The sequence below is a fragment of the Saccopteryx leptura genome, chromosome X, assembly GCF_036850995.1.
Source record: "Saccopteryx leptura isolate mSacLep1 chromosome X, mSacLep1_pri_phased_curated, whole genome shotgun sequence".
NCBI classification, from domain to species: domain Eukaryota; kingdom Metazoa; phylum Chordata; class Mammalia; order Chiroptera; family Emballonuridae; genus Saccopteryx; species Saccopteryx leptura.
This window is the reverse complement of record NC_089516.1, coordinates 136,496,968-136,517,862: the sequence shown is the minus strand read 5'-3', so window position 1 is coordinate 136,517,862 and position 20,895 is coordinate 136,496,968. Positions and strand designations below refer to the sequence as shown.

Below are 20,895 nucleotides of genomic sequence, written 5' to 3'. Positions count from 1 at the left end.
CCCTGACCAGGGATCAAACCTGCACCTTTGTTGTATTGGGACAATGCTCTAACCCACTGAGCTATCCAGCCAGGGCTATTTTATCTAGTTTTTCATTTTTTGCCTGTGCTTTGACATGATCAAAGAAGTCCTTGTTCAATTCAAAGTTATGAATATTTATTTATTTATTTTTCAAAGTTATGAATATTTAAACCTTTGTTTTCTTCTAGTAGTTTTGTAATTTTATCTTTTTTTTTTTTTTTTTTTTTTTTACAGAGGCAGAGATAGACAAGGACAGATAGACAGGAACAGAGAGGTGAGAAGCATCAATCATTAGTTTTTCATTGGGTGTTGCAACTTCTTAGTTGTTCATTGATTGCTTTCTCATATGTGCCTTGACCACGGGCCTTCAGCAGACCGAGTAACCTCTTGGTGGAGCCAGCGACCTTGGGTCCAAGCTGGTGAGCTTTTTGCTCAAGCCAGATGAGCCCACGCTCAAGCTGGCGACCTCGGGGTCTCGAACCTGGGTCCTTCTGCATCCCAGTCTGATGCTCTATCCACTGCACCACCACCTGGTCAGGCTGTAATTTCAACTCTTACATTTAGATCATTGATGTACTTTGAATAATTTTTGTACATGATGTAAGGTTCAGGTCCAACTTCATTCTTTTGCATATAGATATTCAGTTATATAAGCATCATTTGTTGAAAAAATTATTTCTTTATTGAACTGTCTTAATCAGAGGTCCCCAAACTTTTTACACAGGGGGCCAGTTCACTGTCCCTCAGACCATTGGAGGGCCAGACTATAAAAAAAAAACTATGAACAAATCCCTATGCACACTGCACATATCTTATTTTAAAGTAAAAAAACAAAACAGGAACAAATACAATATTTAAAATAAAGAACAAGTAAATTTAAATCAATAAACTGACCAGTATTTCAATGGGAGCTACGGGCCTGCTTTTGGCTAATGAGATGGTCAATGTCCGGTTCCATATTTGTCACTGCTAGATGTAACAAGTGATGTGACATGTTTCCGGAGCCGTGAGGCGTGCATCCCACGTCACTGGAAGTAGTACTGTATGTGAGCAATGCCATGCTTTGCGTCTCTCACTGACCACCAATGAAAGAGGTACCCCTTCTGGAAGTGCGGCAGGGGCCGGATAAATGGCCTCAGGGGGCCGCATGTGGCCCGCAGGCTGTAGTTTGGGGACCCCTGGTCTTAATTGTCAATTTCAGTCTCTAGGAACCACCATTGTTAGAGGTTTGTATCCTTCCTAACCATTTTCTATTCATATACAAATGTACACATTTCAAAAGTGGTATCAAACTATAAATATGGTTTTGCATTTTACTTTTTCCACTTGACAATGTGGCATGGTGTCTTTCTGTATGTGGATCAATTGCATACTTTTCTTAATATGCTAATTAAAGCCTTCTCCATCCTATGGTTATAAAAATATCCTTCTACATAGTCATCTAGTACTTTTATAGACTGCTATTCTTATTTGTTTTTATTTTATCAGTTTTAAAAAGATTTTTAAATTTATTGATTTTAGAAAAAGGGGAGAGAGAGAGAAAGAAAGAGAAAGGGGTGGGCAAGAGAAATGGGAAGCATCAACTCATATTTGCTTCTCATATGTGCTTTGACCAGGCAAGACCGGCCTAGAAACAATGACCTTAGCAGTCCAGGTGGATGCTCTAACCACTGCACAACCACAAGACCGGCACATTTCTAATTTGTAGAAGAATGATTGTACCATTGGTGGAATTCTTAATGGCATCTTTTTTGCAATAGAGGGGACAATTATAAGCACTTGCTCGTCTCCCCTCTGTACATATTCAGGAGAGAGTCTGGAAAACATTCTGCCTGTTGACTTGAGACATTCACAGTTTAAACTGGCTAGAGGAAAAGGTGTGTGTGTGTGTGTGTGTGTGTGTGTGTGTGTGTGTGTGTGTGTGTGTGTGTTCCTCCCCTACTCACTCTTGCTTTTTGTACTTTGTGTGGACCCATTCTCCTCAGGTATAAATCAGTGACTCCCTGTAGAGTATTTAAAAGAGCCATTTGGAATGACTGGACTATGTAACATCAGCCCACTGTCAAGACAGACTATTCTGAAAAGGGAAGGATTAATTAAAGAAGTGACACTTGCAATTCCCACAAAGACTTCTAGCATTGGAGTAAAACTGGGAGAATCCTGCAGCAGTGACTCGATTTCAGAGTTGCAATGTTTTTGTACTGACATCCCCTGGCCTCTTCTCAGGGGGCTGCAGCTTCCTAGACAGGATTCCTGATGGCCCTGCTCACTTCTTTACTTCCAGGACTGCAGAGCCCCATCTTTACTCTGCTCCATCCTTGGGGGTTTGGGGCAAAGGAAAGAGCTCTAGCTCCTTTTCTTTCCCACTTGGCTTCTTTAAGGAGTTGCCTTCCCTTGCCTTCCTGTTTTCTTGTGCTGAGAGAGATATGAAGATTTTCAAATCAGTAAGTGATGGCAGTCCAGTGGCAGGGCCACCTGCCTGTGCTGGTCCTGAGCAACTCCCCCGCGCGACTAATCTTTGCTTTGGCCAGTGTGAGCGGGGGATGCTTTGGATCCGAGAAGATTTGCAAGAGTTGCCAGGGGAGTGCGGGGACAGGCTAGGCCGGCTCCTCCCACCACGTGTGCTCTCCTAGCCCGGCCTTCCCTCCCTGACAATGAGCGATCGCGCAGGGGTTTCCCTTTTGGCTACTTGAGCTCCTCCTCCACAGCCCCCTCCTCCTCCCATCTTTCCGAAGCTAAGCGGGGGTGTGTGTGGGCGCCCTGGAGGAGTTTCCTTAGCGGTAGCAGCAGCCGGAACCACTTTCCCCGGGCCCCGAACTCTGAACAAGTTCCCGCGCTGCAGGCGAGCCGTACTCTGAGTTCTTCAGCGCCCCTGACCCCACTAGCGGGCTCGGGACGGGGTAGCACAGACGGGCTGGCTACCGCGGAGCCGAGAGAGCCCGGAGGCAGAACCCCTCCGCCGGTGTGCGGCGGTCCCAGCTCGGACTCCCGCTTGCGGATGGCTGCGGACGGCTCCCAGTTGGACCTAGGCTCGCGCACTCTGGCGGTGCGGCACGTGCCCGAGGCCTCAGCGGCACAGACGCCTGTGCTGGGCGGCAGGACCCCCGGCCTGTCCCTGGACGAGGATGGCTGCGCGTCCGTTCCTACTGCCCGGACGATCCCTCTGCAGGTGGACGTGGCCCTGGCCCTGCAGCGCGTGAAGCTTGCGGAGAGGTATGGCAACAGCCACCTCGGCCTCCTGCAAACGGTCTTCGTCGCAGGTATGTCCCCTCCTGCACGTTCCTCTCCTCTCCCGCTTCCTTCCCAGCACTCCTGGTCGCCCGGAGCACATACTTGGTCTTCCCCCTACCACCGAGCACCTACACCCGACCCCACTGCGGCAGAGCTCCCAGCTCCCCTTGTTCCTCCGACCGCTACCGCCCCGCAGGGTGCACTTCTTTTCCCGCTTGGGCCCGCTGGCGAACCGTGAAAAAGTGTGCTCAGCGGGGTGAGGAAGTGTCTACTGTGGCCGGTTTAGGTCCCCTCTCTACCCCTCTCCCGCGTCTCTCCGGCTCCACAGGTGGAGATAGAAGGTATCTTACAACTGCGCCTCCCGAACACTAGAAGCCAGACTTCCAAGGGTTAAAAAAAAAAAAAAAAAAAAAAGGAGGAGCGAGTTTAAATTACGTATGCGGGGGAACCAAGACCCCAAAACACTCTGGGATTCCGAGCTGGGAGGCACCGCGGTGGGAGGAGGAATTGGAGAGAAGCAAGCAGTGCTGCCGCCGACTCTGGCTTTCACCCGGCTAGCACATCTTTCTCGTTTGTTCCCTAAGTTTCCTGCCTCGTGAGGTCCTTGCTACAAAGGCAGACGTTTTTGTTTGTGTGAGGGACAAACAGACAAAAAACTTTTTCTGCCGCGGTCACGCTTTGCGTCAGAGCGTCAGAATTGTGAGAGGTGGAACGTGAGCTTGGTCACTTGCCATCCTTGATGTACTTACGTTTAGCCAGCCGAAAGTGCCAAACTTTGAGGTTGGTGCTGCAGGTTTTGTGGCTCAGAGGATCTCAATTCTTTTGGGATCCTGCTGGCTGTCGCGCGGAAGCAACCTAAGAACAGGATGCAACTCGGGACTTTTCAGGCCAGGGCTTTTCAGACCGGTCTGCGAGGTACAGCAGTTGATGAACATGTCTTCCTCTGCTTCCATCGTCATTTGGTTTAGCAGGCGCTGAGTCTTGCAGTGGGAGTTTTGGCATCCAAAAAATAGACTTGGAGGTAGCCACCACACATGTTCCAAATATCCCTCCGTATTCGGGGCTGGCAGGCCCCCTTTTGCTGGGCATTATGACGCTTCACAAAACCTAAATGACACCAGTTGCTATGCTGTTTATTATAACAGGCTTGGACTACTACTTTTTGCCTTTCAGCGTTTTTAGTAGTCCCAACTATCTCGGTATGGACTAACAGAATACCCTGGAAGGGGTTTGTACCTATTCTGTTAGAACATGAAACTCTTATATGTGAAAAGGATTTCATGTATTTTTAAAATATTCATATCTTTAAAATATATTTACATAGTTTTTTTGTACTACAGAACTTTCTGAAAGATTATTTCAGTAATGACCATTTATAGACTGCCAGAAACAGGCTACAGTGTGATAAACTAATTACACTTGTTTGAGCATAATCTGCTGTGGGGCAGCCAGAAGAGGGAAAGATCGACTCCACTTAGGGAGTTAAGGGAAGACCTCAGGGGAAAAAGTGATGCATGAATTGAACCTTCAAGGATGTATACACATTTTCTGGTGTACTGGGGATGGATGTATATGGTGGGGATAGGTAGGGAGAGAGGTGTTCTAGGAAAAGGAAATAAAATGTGTAAACATAAGCAGAAAGGCCACATCATAGTAGGTCTGGGATTTATTTATTTTTTAATGAGTAGAGTGTAATTTGTGGAAAGTACAAAAGGGAGATAAATTTGAAGAGGTAGGCAGAGGCTGGATCAGGCAGACCTTTGTAAAGCATACTAAAGTGCTCTGCGTTATTTGTAGGTGAGTCATTTGAATGTTGTATGTGGGGGAATAGAGCAATGCTGATGCATATAGTTGTAGAGGTTGTGCACTGACAAACCCTTAGGGGCTCCATTCACACAGACTCGCCCTTTCTAGTGTTTTCAGAATGCACAATGTGCACAGTGGTCAATGATGGTAATGCATGGTGGGGCTTTGTGTTTTTACAAATAACACTCTGGTAGTTGTGTGAAGTATGCAGCAGAGAGGAAGAGGACCCAACTTAGAGCAACCAGTTAGAAATCAGTTGTAGAAAGCAGGGCAAGAGTGGATAGGGGCATGGATTAAGTCAGTTCTGGGAATGGGGTAAAGGGAAGAAGCTTGAGTAATTGAGAGGGTAAAATTGATTTGACTTGATGACTAAATGTAAGGTTTAAGGAACAGGGAAGGTGACTAGGTTAATTACAGGTTTCCGATTAGGGTGACTGGGTGAGGAGAGATATTGAAGGAGGACATAGAAGAGGAAGAACAAATTCTGGGTTCAATTTTGGGTATATGGTTTCTGTATAACATTCAGGGAGAGAGATGACCGATAGATCTGGAGCTGGAAAGAGGTGAATCTCATTTCTTACTCTCATCTGTGGCATCCATTTAATAACACCTGGCACCAAAGTGAAATTCTTTCTTTAAATCTACTCATATGAGTTATCTTGGTAACTCAGAAAGTCTAACATAAAAATAGCCCACATTTCCTATAATATTACTTTTTGAACTTGTCCTTAAATAATGCACCCCCCACTCTCTCTTCACCTGATGATAAGGAAAAAAAAAAAAAGAACAAAATGTTTTGCCTTCTTTGCAGGACAAAAGAATGCAAACTATACTCATCTAAGGTAACTTCAGATAAGTAGTTGTGGAAACCTGTTCATTGCAGATTTTATGGTGTCAGAGTTTAGCTAAATATGTGTAAATCACAGCAAAAGTTAATTATTTATATACATTGAAATACAGTATAAAATATATTCCAGTGATGATGGGTCATTTACCCTCAACACTATATTCTGAGTTTTGTTTTTTTAATTCCTGATTGATTTGAGAGAGAGAAAACATGGTCTGTTTCTGTGTGTGCCCTCACTGGGGATTGAACCAGCGTATCAGGATGATGTTCTAACCGACTGAGCTTCATGTCAGGGCTCCATGTAACTAATTTTATGGGTAACTGAGGTTCAACATTTTTAGTGCTTGATTTTGGGACAAAAGTTTTCAAAAATATTATTTGCCTTCCTGGCTCCTGAACCTGGAAATAATTGCATCCTTTCTTAATGACTCAAGGTTCTATTTTTTTCCCCTAGTATTTTCTTTTATTGTCTCATTGCTTGGAATGGCAATCACTCTGTCCATGGAATTAAATCTACCGGGTACTATTTCTTACATGGCACTTAGTTCTCTTATCCAGTAGAAACAAGTTCAGTTTCTTTGTCACTTTTATTTATTTTTATATTTTTGTCCTTTTTTTCCAGGTTATTTTGACATTTAATTATGTTGCATACCCATCAAGGTTATCTTTTAATAGCATTAATAATTTTAGTGTGCTGTATATAATGTTGCCTCAAGGGCTCCTAAGTTGTGGAGTGCTGTTTGTTTCTACATTATATTGGACACAGATTGTTCTGCCTTTCAGTTTGTAATGCTTGTTTTTCTAATCTTTCCATCTATTCCTCCTCTGTAAACTGTCATTTCTTGCTATTGTTATTTTAATGGTTCTATCAACTAGGAATTATCACCTAATCCTCTATGCTCCCTCCTTCATTAATCCTTCTGATGTGTCATATGTTAGAAAATGAGATGACCAAACTTGTTAGAAATTGTCTGCAAGATAGACAATGAGTAGGATTGTTATAGTCTACTACTCATATGTATCAACTTTAGTATATGGACTACTGTGATATCCATTCTGATTTCATTAAAAAAATTTTTTTTTCTAGTTTTTAGTTGTGTTCTGGAGTGTTGATGCTGTTTAATAAGTTATCAGTAAAAACTGTGTTCTGTTGTAAATTAAGGTATTACTATATGTGAAATTGTAATATTTTACTTTCTTGTAAAACAAACAGGTGTCTTCAAAATTTATTAGAAAATTAAGATGCATTTTATTCATTGCATGTCTTGACCATGCCTGTAAGTGTTTGTCACTAGGAAGCAATTGAATCTTAGAAGTTGCCCTCAAAGATTGAAAGCTAATATCTTTGCACAGCATCTTCTACAGTAAGCGCCCTCCAAAGGCACCATAAAAAACCTGCACCTCATCTGTCCCAGGGCAGAAGCAGAGGTCAGCCCAGAAGGGGAAGTGCCTCTTATGAGACTGTTGCCAAGGTGAGTGTCCCTTTCTATTATTGCCAAGAGGCAGTTAGCTCCTGAGAAGACACCAGTGTCGCTCACAGAACTTCCTCCCATTTATTTTTCACCCAACTCCCCCCTCCCCCATTTTATATAACAGATGTAGTATCTGCCTGACTTTTGCTTACTTTCAGTGCTGGGAAGATGACATTGAACAAAGACCTAAAGGGGGTGAGGAAGTCAACAGGGGTGTCTGAGGGTGGGAGAGTTCTAGCTAGAGGGAGCATTTGTTTAAAGACCCTGAGATGACAGAGTACTGACAAGTTCGAGGAACAGGAAAGGGATCAGTGTGGCTGAAGCAGTGGGTGCCTTCAGGTGTGTGTCAGCATGAGTGCATGTGTGCTTGTGTTCCAGTGAGCCTGTGATAAATCCAGAGAAGTAAGGAGTCTGGAGCATATAGGGCTTGGGAAGGAGTTTGATTTTGACCCTGAATTACAGGAGGAGCTAGCTATACAAGGATTTTGAGAACAATGATTTACATCTTTCTGCATGCTTTGTGGAGAATAGGCTAAAAGTGAGACCAAGGTGGAAGCAGGTGAGGCCAATTAAGAGGTTGTTAGGATCAATGATGGTGGTCTGAATCTAAGGTAATAATGGAGGTGAGGTGTTGAGAAGTAGTCAGATTCTGGATATATTTTAAACGTAGTGACCGAAGGATTTGCTAATGGTTTGTCCATATTATGTGAAAGAGAAGAGTCATGGATGACTCTTAAGAGTTTCAGCTTGAGCAGGTGGATGGCAGGAATTGTACTTAATGAAGAGGGAGATGCCAGCAGGAGTTGTAGGTTTTGGGGGGAAATCAGAGTTTCAGAAGTTTGGTATGGAACCTATTAGCTTTCAGGTATCTATTACCTACCCACGTGGAGATATTGAGTAAGCAATTGGATATAGGAATCTAGCATTCAAGGAAGAGATCAGGGCTAGGGATATAAATTTTGGAGTCCTCCACCTTATAGGAGGTATTTAAAGCCTGGATGAGGAAATATATACAGAGATAAGTCACAAAAGACAGCGATTTGTATCTCACCAATGAAGACTCATAGATGATCTGTGACTCTTCCCCAAAGTAAAATTTATTTGGGAAGGAAGGAAAGCAGTGCTCCAAAAAGACAAATCATATATCTGATTTGTTGTTCACGCTGTCAGATATGCTCACAGGTGACTTTGACTCATGTTCCTTTGAGCACAGTCTGGAACCAATATAATCTTTGCCTGGGAGTAAAGAAGAGGTCTGTGTTTAAGCTCTTGAAAGAGGGAAAAATTACAACTTCACTGTTAAATGATCCTTCTTTATGGGTAGAAGAAATCTGTAGATTAGTCATTTATGGCTTAAATTTATGCTGCCGATGAAGCTCTTCTCATCTTATTCTTTCTTTAGTAGAAATATAAGCAGCCACTATTGCTTTCGAATTGAGAAGACCTTTTCTCAGCTACCTTCTATCATTTTCAGTGTGTGGCGTAGTTTTCTTAAAAGATATATTTTAATGGAAAGCCAAAGCTCGATTGCAGATTGGAAAGTAGGAACATTTTACACCCACAGTAACGTTTGGGCTTACAGAATAGTTGAATTAACAAATATAGTAATATTTTAATATATTGAAATTTACTCTTTAAAAATTTTTATTATTTATTGATTTTAGAGAGACAAGGAAGGAGAGAGAAAGGAAAGCATTCACTTGATCTGCCCCTTAGTTGTGCTCTCATTGGTCAATTTCACTTCCTGTATGTGCCCTGACTGGGGATTGAACCCTCAACCCTGTCGTTTTGGGACGCCATTCCAACCAACTGAGCTAACCAGTCATGGCTATGGAAACTTAGTCTTAAAGTAGATTATCTTCTGTCTGACTTTCAAATATTTATTAATGATATTGTCACATCTGACATGAAGAAATTAAGTTAGCTGTTAATTCTGCAGATACTAGGAAAACAGACTTTTTAGCAGCAATTATAATTTACATGTGTGTGTTCTCTCTGGAAAATTATGAGCCAGCAATTTTATAGAGATTATGTCTTCTCTGCTTTCAGATAATTTTTTGCATTAATCTGAAAAGGGAAGGAGAGCCACTTCTAGCAACGAGGAGCAGAAAAGAGTTTTGTTAACAGAGGGCAAATGTGAGAAACAGGATTGCATTCTAGTTTTTTAAACAACTTTATTGATATATCATTCACATACCATATAATTAACTCATTTAAAGTATACATTTCAGTGGTTTGTAGTGTAATCACAGAGTTATGCAATTAATATCTCAAGCTTAGAACATTTCCATCACTCCCAAAAGAAACCCCTGTAGCCATTAACCTTATCCATTAGATGTCAATTCCACTTTCCTCCCAGTAGTCCTTCTTACCAGCCCCTGGGAGCCAGAAATATACTTCTATCTTTATAGATGTGCCTATTCTGGATATTCAGATAAATAAAATAATATGTGATCACTTGTGACTGGCTTCTTTCACTTAGCACAACATTTTCAAGTTTTATCTATGTTGTGGCACTTGTTATTATTTCATTCTTTTATATGGCTGAATATTACTGTTGTATAATAATTACTGTTGTATAAATATATGGCACATCTTAATTATCCATTCTTCACTTGATAGACATTTGAGTTGCTATTATGAGTAATGTTGCAATGAATATTCTTATACAGGTTTTTGTGAGGATATATGTTTTCATCTCTCTCTTTCTCTAGTGTGTGTGTATGAATGTGAATGACTGGACTTGTTAGGTTATAGAGAAATTGTATATTTAATCTTTAGTGGAAATCCCAGACTATGTTCCAAAACAGCTGTATTGTTCTATATTTCCACCATCATTTTATGAGGGTTCCAATTTTTCCATGTCTTTCTCAGGATTTGTTACATTTTTTCTTTTGATTCTAGCCTTCCTAGTGGGTGTGAAGTGAATTATCATTGTGGTTTTTGTTTGCATTTACAGAATGACTACTACTGATGTCTAGCATCTTTTCATGTGCTTATTGTCTATTTATATCTTTTTCTTTAACGTTGTTGTCTATGCACATTCCACATTCATTTTAAAGAATAATTATTATTCTTTTTGCTGTTTAATTGTGTTTTTACATAGTCAGGATTTAAGATCCTTATTAGGTGTTTGTTTGATGTGCAAATATCTTCTCCCATCTTGTGGGATTTTTTTAAAACAATTTCTTTTGTTTTGAGTCTTTGTTTTCAATTATTTTTAAACTGAGGTCTAATTGACATATAACATTAGTTTCAGGTGTATACCATAATGATTTGGTGTTTTTATATATTGCAAAATGTTCACCAGGGATATTTTTTTTCTTGTGATGAGAACATTTAAGATTTAATTTAGTGTCTTAGCAACTTTCAAATATGCAATATGGTATTGCTAACTATAGTAACCATGCTGTACATACATCCCCATGACTTATTTTATAACTGAGAGTTTGTACCTTTTGATTTCCTTTGCCCAACATTCTCTTCCACCAATAATCTGTTTTCTTTATCTATGATCATGTTTTTTGTTTGTATTGGATTATACATATAATTTAGTTCATATGGTACTTGTCTATGTCTGACTTATTTATTTCACTTAGTATAATATTCTCTAGCGCCATCTATGTTGTCAAACCTATGTATTTGAGTTTTATTGTTTTAGCTCCTACATTTAGGTTTTTGATCCATTTTCAGTTGCTTTTTGTATATGATGTGAGATAGGGTACAACTTCATTCTCTCTTTTAAAAAAATATTTATTTTATTGGTTCTTAGAGAGAGGAAGGAGAGAGCAAGAGAGAGACAGGAACATCAAGCTGTTCCTGTATGTGCCCTGACCGGGGATTGAACTGGCAACCTCTGTGCTTCAGGGTGATGCTATAACCAACTGAGCCATCAGGCCAGGGCCAACTTACATTCTCTTGCATGTGCATTTATCCAGGAATTCCCACAATCATTTTTTGAAAAGACTATTGTTTCTTTTTTTTAATTTTTATTTTTAAGCATTTTACTATTTATTTTTTTATTTTATTAATTTTACTAGGGTGAGATCAATAAATCAGGGTACATATGTTGAAAGAAAACATGTCCAGGTTATCTTGTCGATCAATTATGTTGCATACCCATCCCCCAAAGTCAGATTGTCCTCTGTCACCTTCTATCTAGTTTTTTTGTGTCCCACCCCCTCCCACTCTCCCTCCCTGCTCCCCGTAACCACCACATTCTTGTCAATGTCTCTTAGTCTCGTTTTTATGTTCCACCTACATATGGAATAATGCAGTTCTTGTTTTTTTCTGATTTACTTGTTTCACTCCATATAATGTTATCAAAATCTCACCATTTTGTTATAAATGATTGGATATCACCATTTCTTATGACTGAGTAGTATTCCATAGTGTATGTATGTGCCACATCTTCTTTATCCAGTCTTCTATTGAAGGGTTTTTTGGTTGTTTCCATGTCTTGGCCACTGTGAACAATGCTGCAATGAACAGGGGGCTGCATGTGTCTTTCTTTACATATCAATGTTTCTGAGTTTTGGGGGTATATACCCAGTAGAGAGATTGCTGGGTCATAAGGTAGTTCTATCTTCAGTTTTTTGAGGAACCACCATACTTTCTTCCATAATAGTTGTACTACTTTACATTCCCACCAACAGTGAATGAGGGTTCCTTTTTCTCCACAGCATCTCCAACATTTGCTATTACCTGTCTTGTTAATAATAGCTAATCTAACAGGTGTGAGGTGGTTTCTCATTGCAGTTTTGATTTGCATTTCTCTAATAACTAAAGAAGATGAGCATCTTCTCATATATCTGTTGGCCATTTGTATTTCTTCCTGGGAGAAGTGTCTGATCATGTCCTCTTTTCATTATTTTATTGGATTGTTTGTTTGTTTGTTGTTGAGTTTTATGAGTTCTTTGTATATTTTGGATATTAGGCCCTTATCTGAGCTGTTGTTTGAAAATATCATTTCCCATTTAGTTGGCTGTCTGTTTATTTTGTTATCAGTTTCTCTTGCTGAGCAAAAACTTCTTAGTCTGATGTAGTCCCATTCATTTATTTTTGCCTTCACTTCCCTTGCCTTTGGAGTCAAATTTATAAAATGCTCTTTAAAACCAAAGTCCATGAGTTTAGAACCTATGTCTTCTTCTATGCACTTTATTGTTTCAGGTCTTATATTAGGTCTTTGATACATTTTGAATTAATTTTAGTACAAGGGGACAAACTGTAGTCAAGTTTCATTCTTTTGCATGTGGCTTTCCAGTTTTCCCAGCACCATTTGTTGAAGAGGCTTTCTTTTCTCCATCGTGTGTTGTTGGCTCCTTTATCAAAAATTATTTGACCATATATATGTGGTTTTATTTCTGAACTTTCTATTCTGTTCCATTGGTCTGAGTGTCTATTTTTCTGCCAATACCATGCTGTTTTGATTGTCATGGCTCTATAATATAGTTTGAAGTCAGGTATTGTAATGCCCCCAGCTTCATTCTTGTTCTTTAGGATTGTTTTGGCTATTCGGGTTTTTTTATAATTCCATATAAATCTGATGATGTTTTGTTCCATTTCTTTAAAAAATGTCATTGGAATTTTTATGGGAATTGCATTAAATTTGTATATTGCTTTGGGTAATATGGCCATCTTGAATATATGTTTATTCTTCCTATCCAAGAACAAGGAATATTCTTCCATCTCATTGTATCTTTTTTGATTTCCCTTAACAATGCTTTGTAGTTTTCATTATATAGGTCCTTTACATTCTTTGTTATGTTTATTCCTAGGTATTTTATTTTTTTTTTTTGCAATCATGAAGGGGATTATTTTTTTGAATTCATTCTCAAATGTTTCATTGTTGGCATATAGAAAGGCTATGGACTTTTGTATGTTAATTTTGTATCCTGCAACCTTTCTGTATTGGTTTATTGTTTCTAGTAGTCTTTTGTGGATTCTTTGGGGTTTTTGATGTATAGGATCATATCATCTGCAAAAAGTGATATCTTTACTTCTTCTTTTCGGATATGGATGCCTTTTATTTCTTTGTCTTGTCTGATTGCTCTGGCTAGAACCTCTAGCACTACATTAAATAAGAGTGGAGAGAGTGGACAACCCTGTCTTCTTCCTGATTTAAGGGAGAAAGCCTTCAGTTTTGTGCCATTTAATATGATGTTATCTGATGGTTTATCATATATGGCCTTTATCATGTTGAGATATTTTCCTTCTATACCCATTTTATTGAGAGTCTTAAACAAATTTGAGTATCCAGCAGTGGCTGAGTCATCAAGCTCTGGAAAAGGGGCTACGTTTCCTGTACTGAGCTCCTGACCAAAAGACTCCTGAAGGAGAGGGTTCCATAAATGTTGTATTCACAACATCAGCTGCCCTAACCCACCAGGTATGCAACTTGTAGAGGAGTTGGTTAGGTGAGGCCAATCTGAGCCCACACTACAGTCTTACTACAGAAGACTCTGTGGGAAGACCAGGCAGCTGCAAGAGGAGTAGGAGAAGCTGAAAAGTGGAGACAAATCTTACAGAGCTTGGAGCTTTTATGGAGTGGTTGTCATCTCTCAGCAGGAGGAAGCTGATTCTTATACAAAGGTTGGCCCTTCACACAGTACTCAGACACAGAAAATGCAGACACAAAAACAGTGAAAAGTACAGTAGCTACAGACTGGTAGCCAACCCAAGAAGAACTGGAGCCAACACTAACGGTAGTTGGTGGCAGACAGCACCAACCCTAGACTCAAATACTTACACAAGCAGCACACCCAAAAGTGAAGTCTAGCAGGCACCAGACACTGTGGAGAATAAATACGCCCAACAGGACTGATATCACACTGTGTGTTATACACATAATCAAGGTTTACCCTTAGAGCCAGCCAGCCTGAAAGAATAACCATATCCAAGAAAGGACCAACTGCATCTAATACATACAATAAGAGGGAAAATAGTACCCTCAAGTAGCATTCCTTGAACAAGGAAAACAAGTGACCTGGAAGTCAGTACCACCAAGCCCATCTTCTTCATAAAGACCACACAAATATTTCAAAGTCAAACAGCACTACCTAATACACAGACAAATGGGCAGACAGAGAAATGTCACTCAAATGAATCAACAAGAGAAATCCTCAGAGAAAGAACTGAATGAGATGGAAGTAACCAAAATAACAGATGCAGAGAAAAATCAATGATTTTTAAGATGCTCAAGGATCTTAGAGCAACAATGGATGGACATAACGCACACCTAAATAAAGAGATGGCAAACATCCAAAAAGACATTGAAATCATAAAAAAGAACCAGTCAGAAATGACAAATACAATATCAGAAATGAAGATTGCACTAGAAGGAATTAACAGCAGGCTGGATGAAGCAGAGGATCACATCAGCAATTTAGAGGATAAGATAAATGAAAGCAAGGAATAAAAGCAGGAAAAAGAAAAGCAGCTCAAAAAGTCTGAGTAAACTCAAGAAGAAGAGCTCTATGACAACATGAAGAGAAACAACATCCACATCATAGGGGTTCCTGAAGGAGAAGAGAAAGAACAAGGGATAGAGAACCTGTTTGATAAAAACATAACTGAAAACTTCCCTAAATTGATGAAAGAAAAAGTCACACAAATTTAAGAAATGCAGAGTCCCATTAAAGAGGAACCCAAGGAGGACTACAACAAGACACATTATAATTAAAGTGTCAAAGTTAAGAGACAAAGAAAAAATACTAAATGCTGCAAGAGAAAAGCAGTTAATTACCTACAGAGTAGACCCCATAAGGATGACATTTGACTTCTCAACAGAAACACTTGAGGCCAGAAGGGATTGGCAAGAAATATTCAAAGTGATGCAAAGCAACATGCTGTGCCCTGGCACATACCAGGAGCCTCATTAAAAAAAAATTACAAGAGACTTTTAGGAATTGATTTTTATGTCCTGACAAATTTCAGATTTTTTTCTTTTAATTTATTTTTTATTTTTATTTATTCATTTTAGAGAGGAGGGAGGGAGGGAGGGAGGGAGAGAGAGAGAGAGAGAGAGAGAGAGAAAAGGGGGAGGAGCAGAAAGCATCAACTCCCATATATGCCTTGACCAGAAAAGTACAGGGTTTTGAACCAGCAACCTCAGTGTTCCCAGGTCGACGCTTTATCCACTGCGCCACCAGAGGTCAGGCAAATTTCAGATTTTTAATGGCTTGTGTCAATGAAATTTGTGAATTTACTTATCTTTCAAATGAGGGAGGATGAGAGATGGGCCATTTTGTAACACATCCTGCCTTTGACCAGGGTTGACTCTGATAAACCACATCTATATGGTGTGATTTGAGGAGCACTAAGAAGGGTAATGCATCATCAGCTTAACCTTTGAAAGCCTTTTGTATAGAGAGCACATGGAAAATACGGTATTCATAAGAAATGTGGAACTAGAGGCATTAAAATAACCAATCCAAAATAGCCTAGTTTAATGACTAGTTTTCTTTTAGAAAGTTATCCTTGCTCATGGGCCAGAAGCATATTGTGGACTTCGATATTTTTCCCTGTAGTGTTCACTAGAATTGAACATTAGAAATCAGCACTTAAGATCAGGAAAAACTAAAACATATTGAACAATGAGTACATGCATGTTGTTCCACCTGTAATGATCAAAGGTGAGTTAATATGCTACTGTTTATAAAAAACCTGCTATTAAACCAGGTATTTTGCATTTAGTTGGCACAGCACCTTAAAATGATGCTCAGAAAAGGTAAGTAACTTGCACTAGTTTGTAAAGCCAGTATATGTGACAAACTAGAGTTTGGATTTAGGTCTGTCTGACTCAAAATCCATATGCATAACCACCACACTGTATTTACTCTCCAACTTATTTCCTAACTTATAAGGTGGAATAAATAATACCTTCTTTAGAGTTATTGTAAGGCTTTAGTAAGAGATTTGAGAAATTCTTTGTAATCTCTAATAAAGCTTTGTGGAATGAAAGGGATTATCAGAAGAAGAAGACAGCCTGTAATGTCTGTACATGACTATTTACCCTTTGAATATATATCCAGATGTACTGGAGTTTGGACTTTGGCCCAGGCTTTCTGGCAAGTGAGAATAGTATATCCTGGTCATAGATTCTGAGAACTAGAGCACTGGTCCTACTTTCCCAATGATGTTTTCATTAGTGAGATTTCCTTGCCACATTGCTGAGGAGTTAAGAAGGGAAGATCAGCAGTGTATTTGTAGACACAGATCTGTGGGAGCCCCACATTTTTTTTTAGCACAATGTGCATTCATGTATATAGTTCTAGTTGTACTTTAACATGTATATCATTTATCTTTCTTATTTGTCATAGATTTCAAGTTGCACCTCCCTGTGAATGACATCAGTCATTTCCTAATGGAAGACATCGCCTTTTTGTCTGGTAAGCAGACTTTTACAGATATTTAGATGAGATAAATTTAGCAGTGAATTAGCAAAGTAAGTTTGGTCCTTTTTAGTGAGTGTGTGTGTGTGTGTGTGCACGCGCGCATGTGTGTATATATGTGTATGTGTGTAACAGCTAATCTAACAGGCGTGAGGTCGTATCACACACATATAAACAGAGAGAGACTTTTAATAAACATTTTACATTGTGCACACAGTTGCTAAAAAATGGACATTTAGAGACTAATTGGAGATTTTTCAATGTTTAAATATATGAATTAAAACCAATCTTACCACCCTTGTATATTTGACTTTCAGACAAGTCTTTATTTTATTTTTATTTATTTATTTATTCTTAAGTGACAAGAGGGGAGATAGTGAGACAGACTCCCTCATGTGCTCCAACCATGATCCACCCAGCAACCACCTTTGGGGCCAATTCTCAAATCAACCTAGCTATCCTCAGTTCCTGAGTCTGGTGCTCGAACCAATAAAGCCACTGGCTGTGAGAGGAAAAGAGAGAGGAAGAAGTGGGGTTGGGAAGGAAAGAGAAGCAGATGGTTGCTTCTCATATGTGCCCTGACCAGTAATCAAACCTGGGACATCTGCACACTACTCAGACACACTGAGCCAACTGGCCAGGGCCTCAGACAAGTCTTTAGAATTCTACCATAAATGAATGTAGAATACATCTCCTAGGTCCATGATGGTGAACCTATGACACTCATGTCAGCACTGACATGGGTAGCCATTTTCGATGACAAACATCCGCATGCAGCCACATACCAGAGAAGTATGGGGCCAGTTGCCGAGAAAGATGTTTTGTCCCTGGCTCCTGCAAGGCCAGGTGCAGTAGCCAAGGACAAAACATTAGCTGTAGTATAGACACTCTGTGCTGGAGGTCTGTAGGCCAAAACAACAAAACTCGGCACAGAGTGTCTAGTTCTGGGACTTCCGGTTAGGCCGTTAGGGGATTTTTTACCTCACTTTTGGCCGGTGGAGCAGGGAGCAGTGGAATTCTGCGGGGGATGCATCTCTGGGGGCCCTGTGATCGCCATTACCAGTAACCACATAACCACAGCAACCATCATCCAATCTACTGTTCTGGGGTGTCGTGGATTTCTAATTGACCATCATTACTGAGATAAGTGACGGGGAGGCTGGGAGAGGCTAGAGCCTGTGCTATGGGTGCCATTTTCCGCCATTAGAAATAGTGGCAGCCATCTTAACTTACATAACATGCAACCTGCAGAATTTCAAGACAGCATCTGGACTCAGGTGTTTGTCAACTTGAGGTCAAAGCTTGAGAATCTGGAAAGGTGCCGCTTGGAGAATCAAGAGGAGTGCCACTACGAACAGGAAATTTGGAGTGCCTGGAACCGATTACCAGACACTTTTAGCACCCTGAAAAATATAGCAATGGTTTTACTCACAATTTTTCCCTCTACATACTTTTGTGAGACCTTATTCTCAGCGTTAAATAATATCAAAACCAACAAAAGAAACAGATTGACAGATGAAGTTAGTAGCGCTTGCTTGGGCTTGAAGTGTACAAAATACCAACCTTCACTTGAAGATTTAGCCAATGAAATTCAGCAACAAAAAAGTCACTAACAGGCAGGTTTGTTAAAGAATTCCCCCTCCCCCTCACTTATCTTAGTTCACGGCACCCCACACAAGTTAAATAATATCAAGACCAACAAAAGAAACCGACTGACAGATGAATAAAGAAGTCACTAAGGAGGTAAGTTAAATAATTAGTTTTTGTTTTATTAAATACAGTTATATATTACAGTTATACATTTTTGTTATTTAAACTATAAATAGCGTGAAATGATGTTTTATTTTTTTTTCTCGAAGTGACACACCACCCGAGTTATACCTGTTTTTTTGGCAAATTTTGACACACCAAGCTCAAAAGATTGCCCATCACTGATATAGGTGGTGCTGCCTGGATGAAAGGGTAGCAACTGTAGTGGCAAACTTGAGACTTTCTCCTTCTCCATATTCTGATTACTTCAATGTTTATTACATATTTTGTCAAGTCATTCACCTAATCAAGCAGTACATGCTAAGTTGTTCTCTTAGGACTTCATTTACACATAATAAAGGAAGTTTATGCTTCTTTTATGTATGTATGTATTTATTTATTTATTTAGGCAATTAAATTTAATCAGGTAACATTGGTCAACCACAGTACATAGATTTAGAAAAAACATCTCCTCATCATTTGGACAGTTGATTATGCTGTATTTCCATCACCCAAAGTCAAATCATCCTCTGTCACCCTAATTTATTTCTTTATATACCCATGCCCCTCCCACCAACACCCTCCACCAACTCCCTCCCTCTCCTCCCTTCCCCTCCTCCTGGTAACCAATTAACTCTTATCTATGTCCATGAGTCTCAATTTTGTGTCCCACCTATATGGAATCATATAGTTCTTAGCTTTTTCTTATTTACTAATTTCACTCAGTACAATGTTATCAAGGTCCATCCATGTTATTGTAAATGATCCGATGTCATCATTTCTTATGTCTGAGTAGTATTCCATAGTATCATATATATGTACCAAGGCTTTTTAATCCACTCGTCCACTGATGGACACTTGGGCTGTTTCCAGATCTTCACTATTGTGAACAATGCTGCCATAAACATGGGGGTACATTTCTTCTTTTCAAACAGTGCTATGGTGTTCTTAGGGCATATTCCTAAAAGTGGGTAGCTGGGTCAAGAGGCAGTTCCATTTTTAATTTTTTGAGGACTCCCCATACTATTTTCCACAGTGTCTGCATCAGTTTGCATTCCCACCAGCAGTGCAGGAAGGTTCCTTTTCTACACATCCTAACCAGCACTTACTCTGTGTTGTTTTGGTAATGATCGCCATTCTGACTGGTGTGAGGTGATATCTCATTGTGGTTTTAATCTGCATTTCTCTAATGATTAATGATGTTGAGCATTTTTTCATCTGCCTATTGGCCATCTATATGTCCTCTTTGGAGAAGTATTTATTCATTTCTTTGGCCCATTTTTTTTTTTTTTTTTGGTATTTTATCGAAGTTGGAAATGGGGAGGCCATCAGACAGACTCCCGCATTGCGCGGCCAGAATCCACCCGGCATGCCCACCAGGGGCCATGGAGCCATCCTCAGCACCTGGGCCAACTTTCCTCAAGTGGAGCCTTGGCTGCTGGGGGAGGGGGGGAAGAGAAAGACAGAGAGGAAGGAGAGGGGGAGGGGTGGAGAAGCAGATGGGTGCTTCTCCTGTGTGCCCTGGCCGGGAATCGAACCCGGGACTCCTGCACGCCAGGCCGATGCTCTACCACTGAGCCAACCAGCCAGGGCACCTATGTTTTCTTCTAACATGCTTATGGTTTCATGGCTTATATTTAAGTCTTTTATCCATTTTGAGTTTATTTTTGTGAATGGTGTAAGTTGGTGGTCTAGCTACACTTTTTTTGCAGGTAGATGTCTAATTTTCCCAACACCATTTATTCAAGAGGCTATCTTTTTTTTTTCATGCATTTAATTCTTTTTTTATTTATTAAATTTAATGCAGTGACATTGATAAATCAGGGTACATATGTTGACAGAAAACATCTCTAGATTATTTTGACATTTGATTGTGCTGTATACCCCTCCCCCAAAGTTAAATTGTCTTCTGTCACCTTCTATCTGATTTTCTTTGTGCCCCTCCCCTCCCCCAACCCCTCTCTCCTTCTTCGCCCCCTCCCCCCTCCCCCAGCCTCCACCCCTGTTGCCATCACATTCTTGTTCATGTCTCTGAGTCTCATTTTTATGTCCCTTCTATGTATGGTTTCATATAGTTCTTAGTTTTTTTTCTGATTTACTTATTTCACTCCGTATAATGTTATCAAGGTCCATCCATGTTATTGTAAATGATCCGATGTCATCATTTCTTATGGCTGAGTAGTATTCCATAGTATATATGTACCAAAGCTTTTTAATCCACTCTTCCTCTGACGGACACTTGGGCTGTTTCCAGATCTTCCTTATTGTGAACAATGCTGCCACAAACATGGGGGTGCATTTCTCCTTTTGGAGCCGTTCTATGGTGTCCTTGGGGTATATTCCTAAAAGGGGGTAGCTGGCTCAAAAGGCAGTTCGA

At 40.1% G+C, this 20,895-nt stretch overlaps 1 protein-coding gene across 1 annotated transcript in view; it reads left to right on the top strand.

Annotated features, from left to right (window-relative positions):
* The first annotated feature begins 2,447 nt into the window (after positions 1-2,447).
* The window catches only part of MCF2 (MCF.2 cell line derived transforming sequence), a 143,245-nt gene continuing 124,797 nt past the window's right edge, over positions 2,448-20,895 (top strand). Inside the window, 4 exon segments of the mRNA XM_066357891.1 lie at positions 2,448-2,640; positions 2,730-3,281; positions 4,398-4,451; positions 16,698-16,766. Coding sequence (XP_066213988.1) covers positions 2,448-2,640; positions 2,730-3,281; positions 4,398-4,451; positions 16,698-16,766 — 868 coding nt within the window.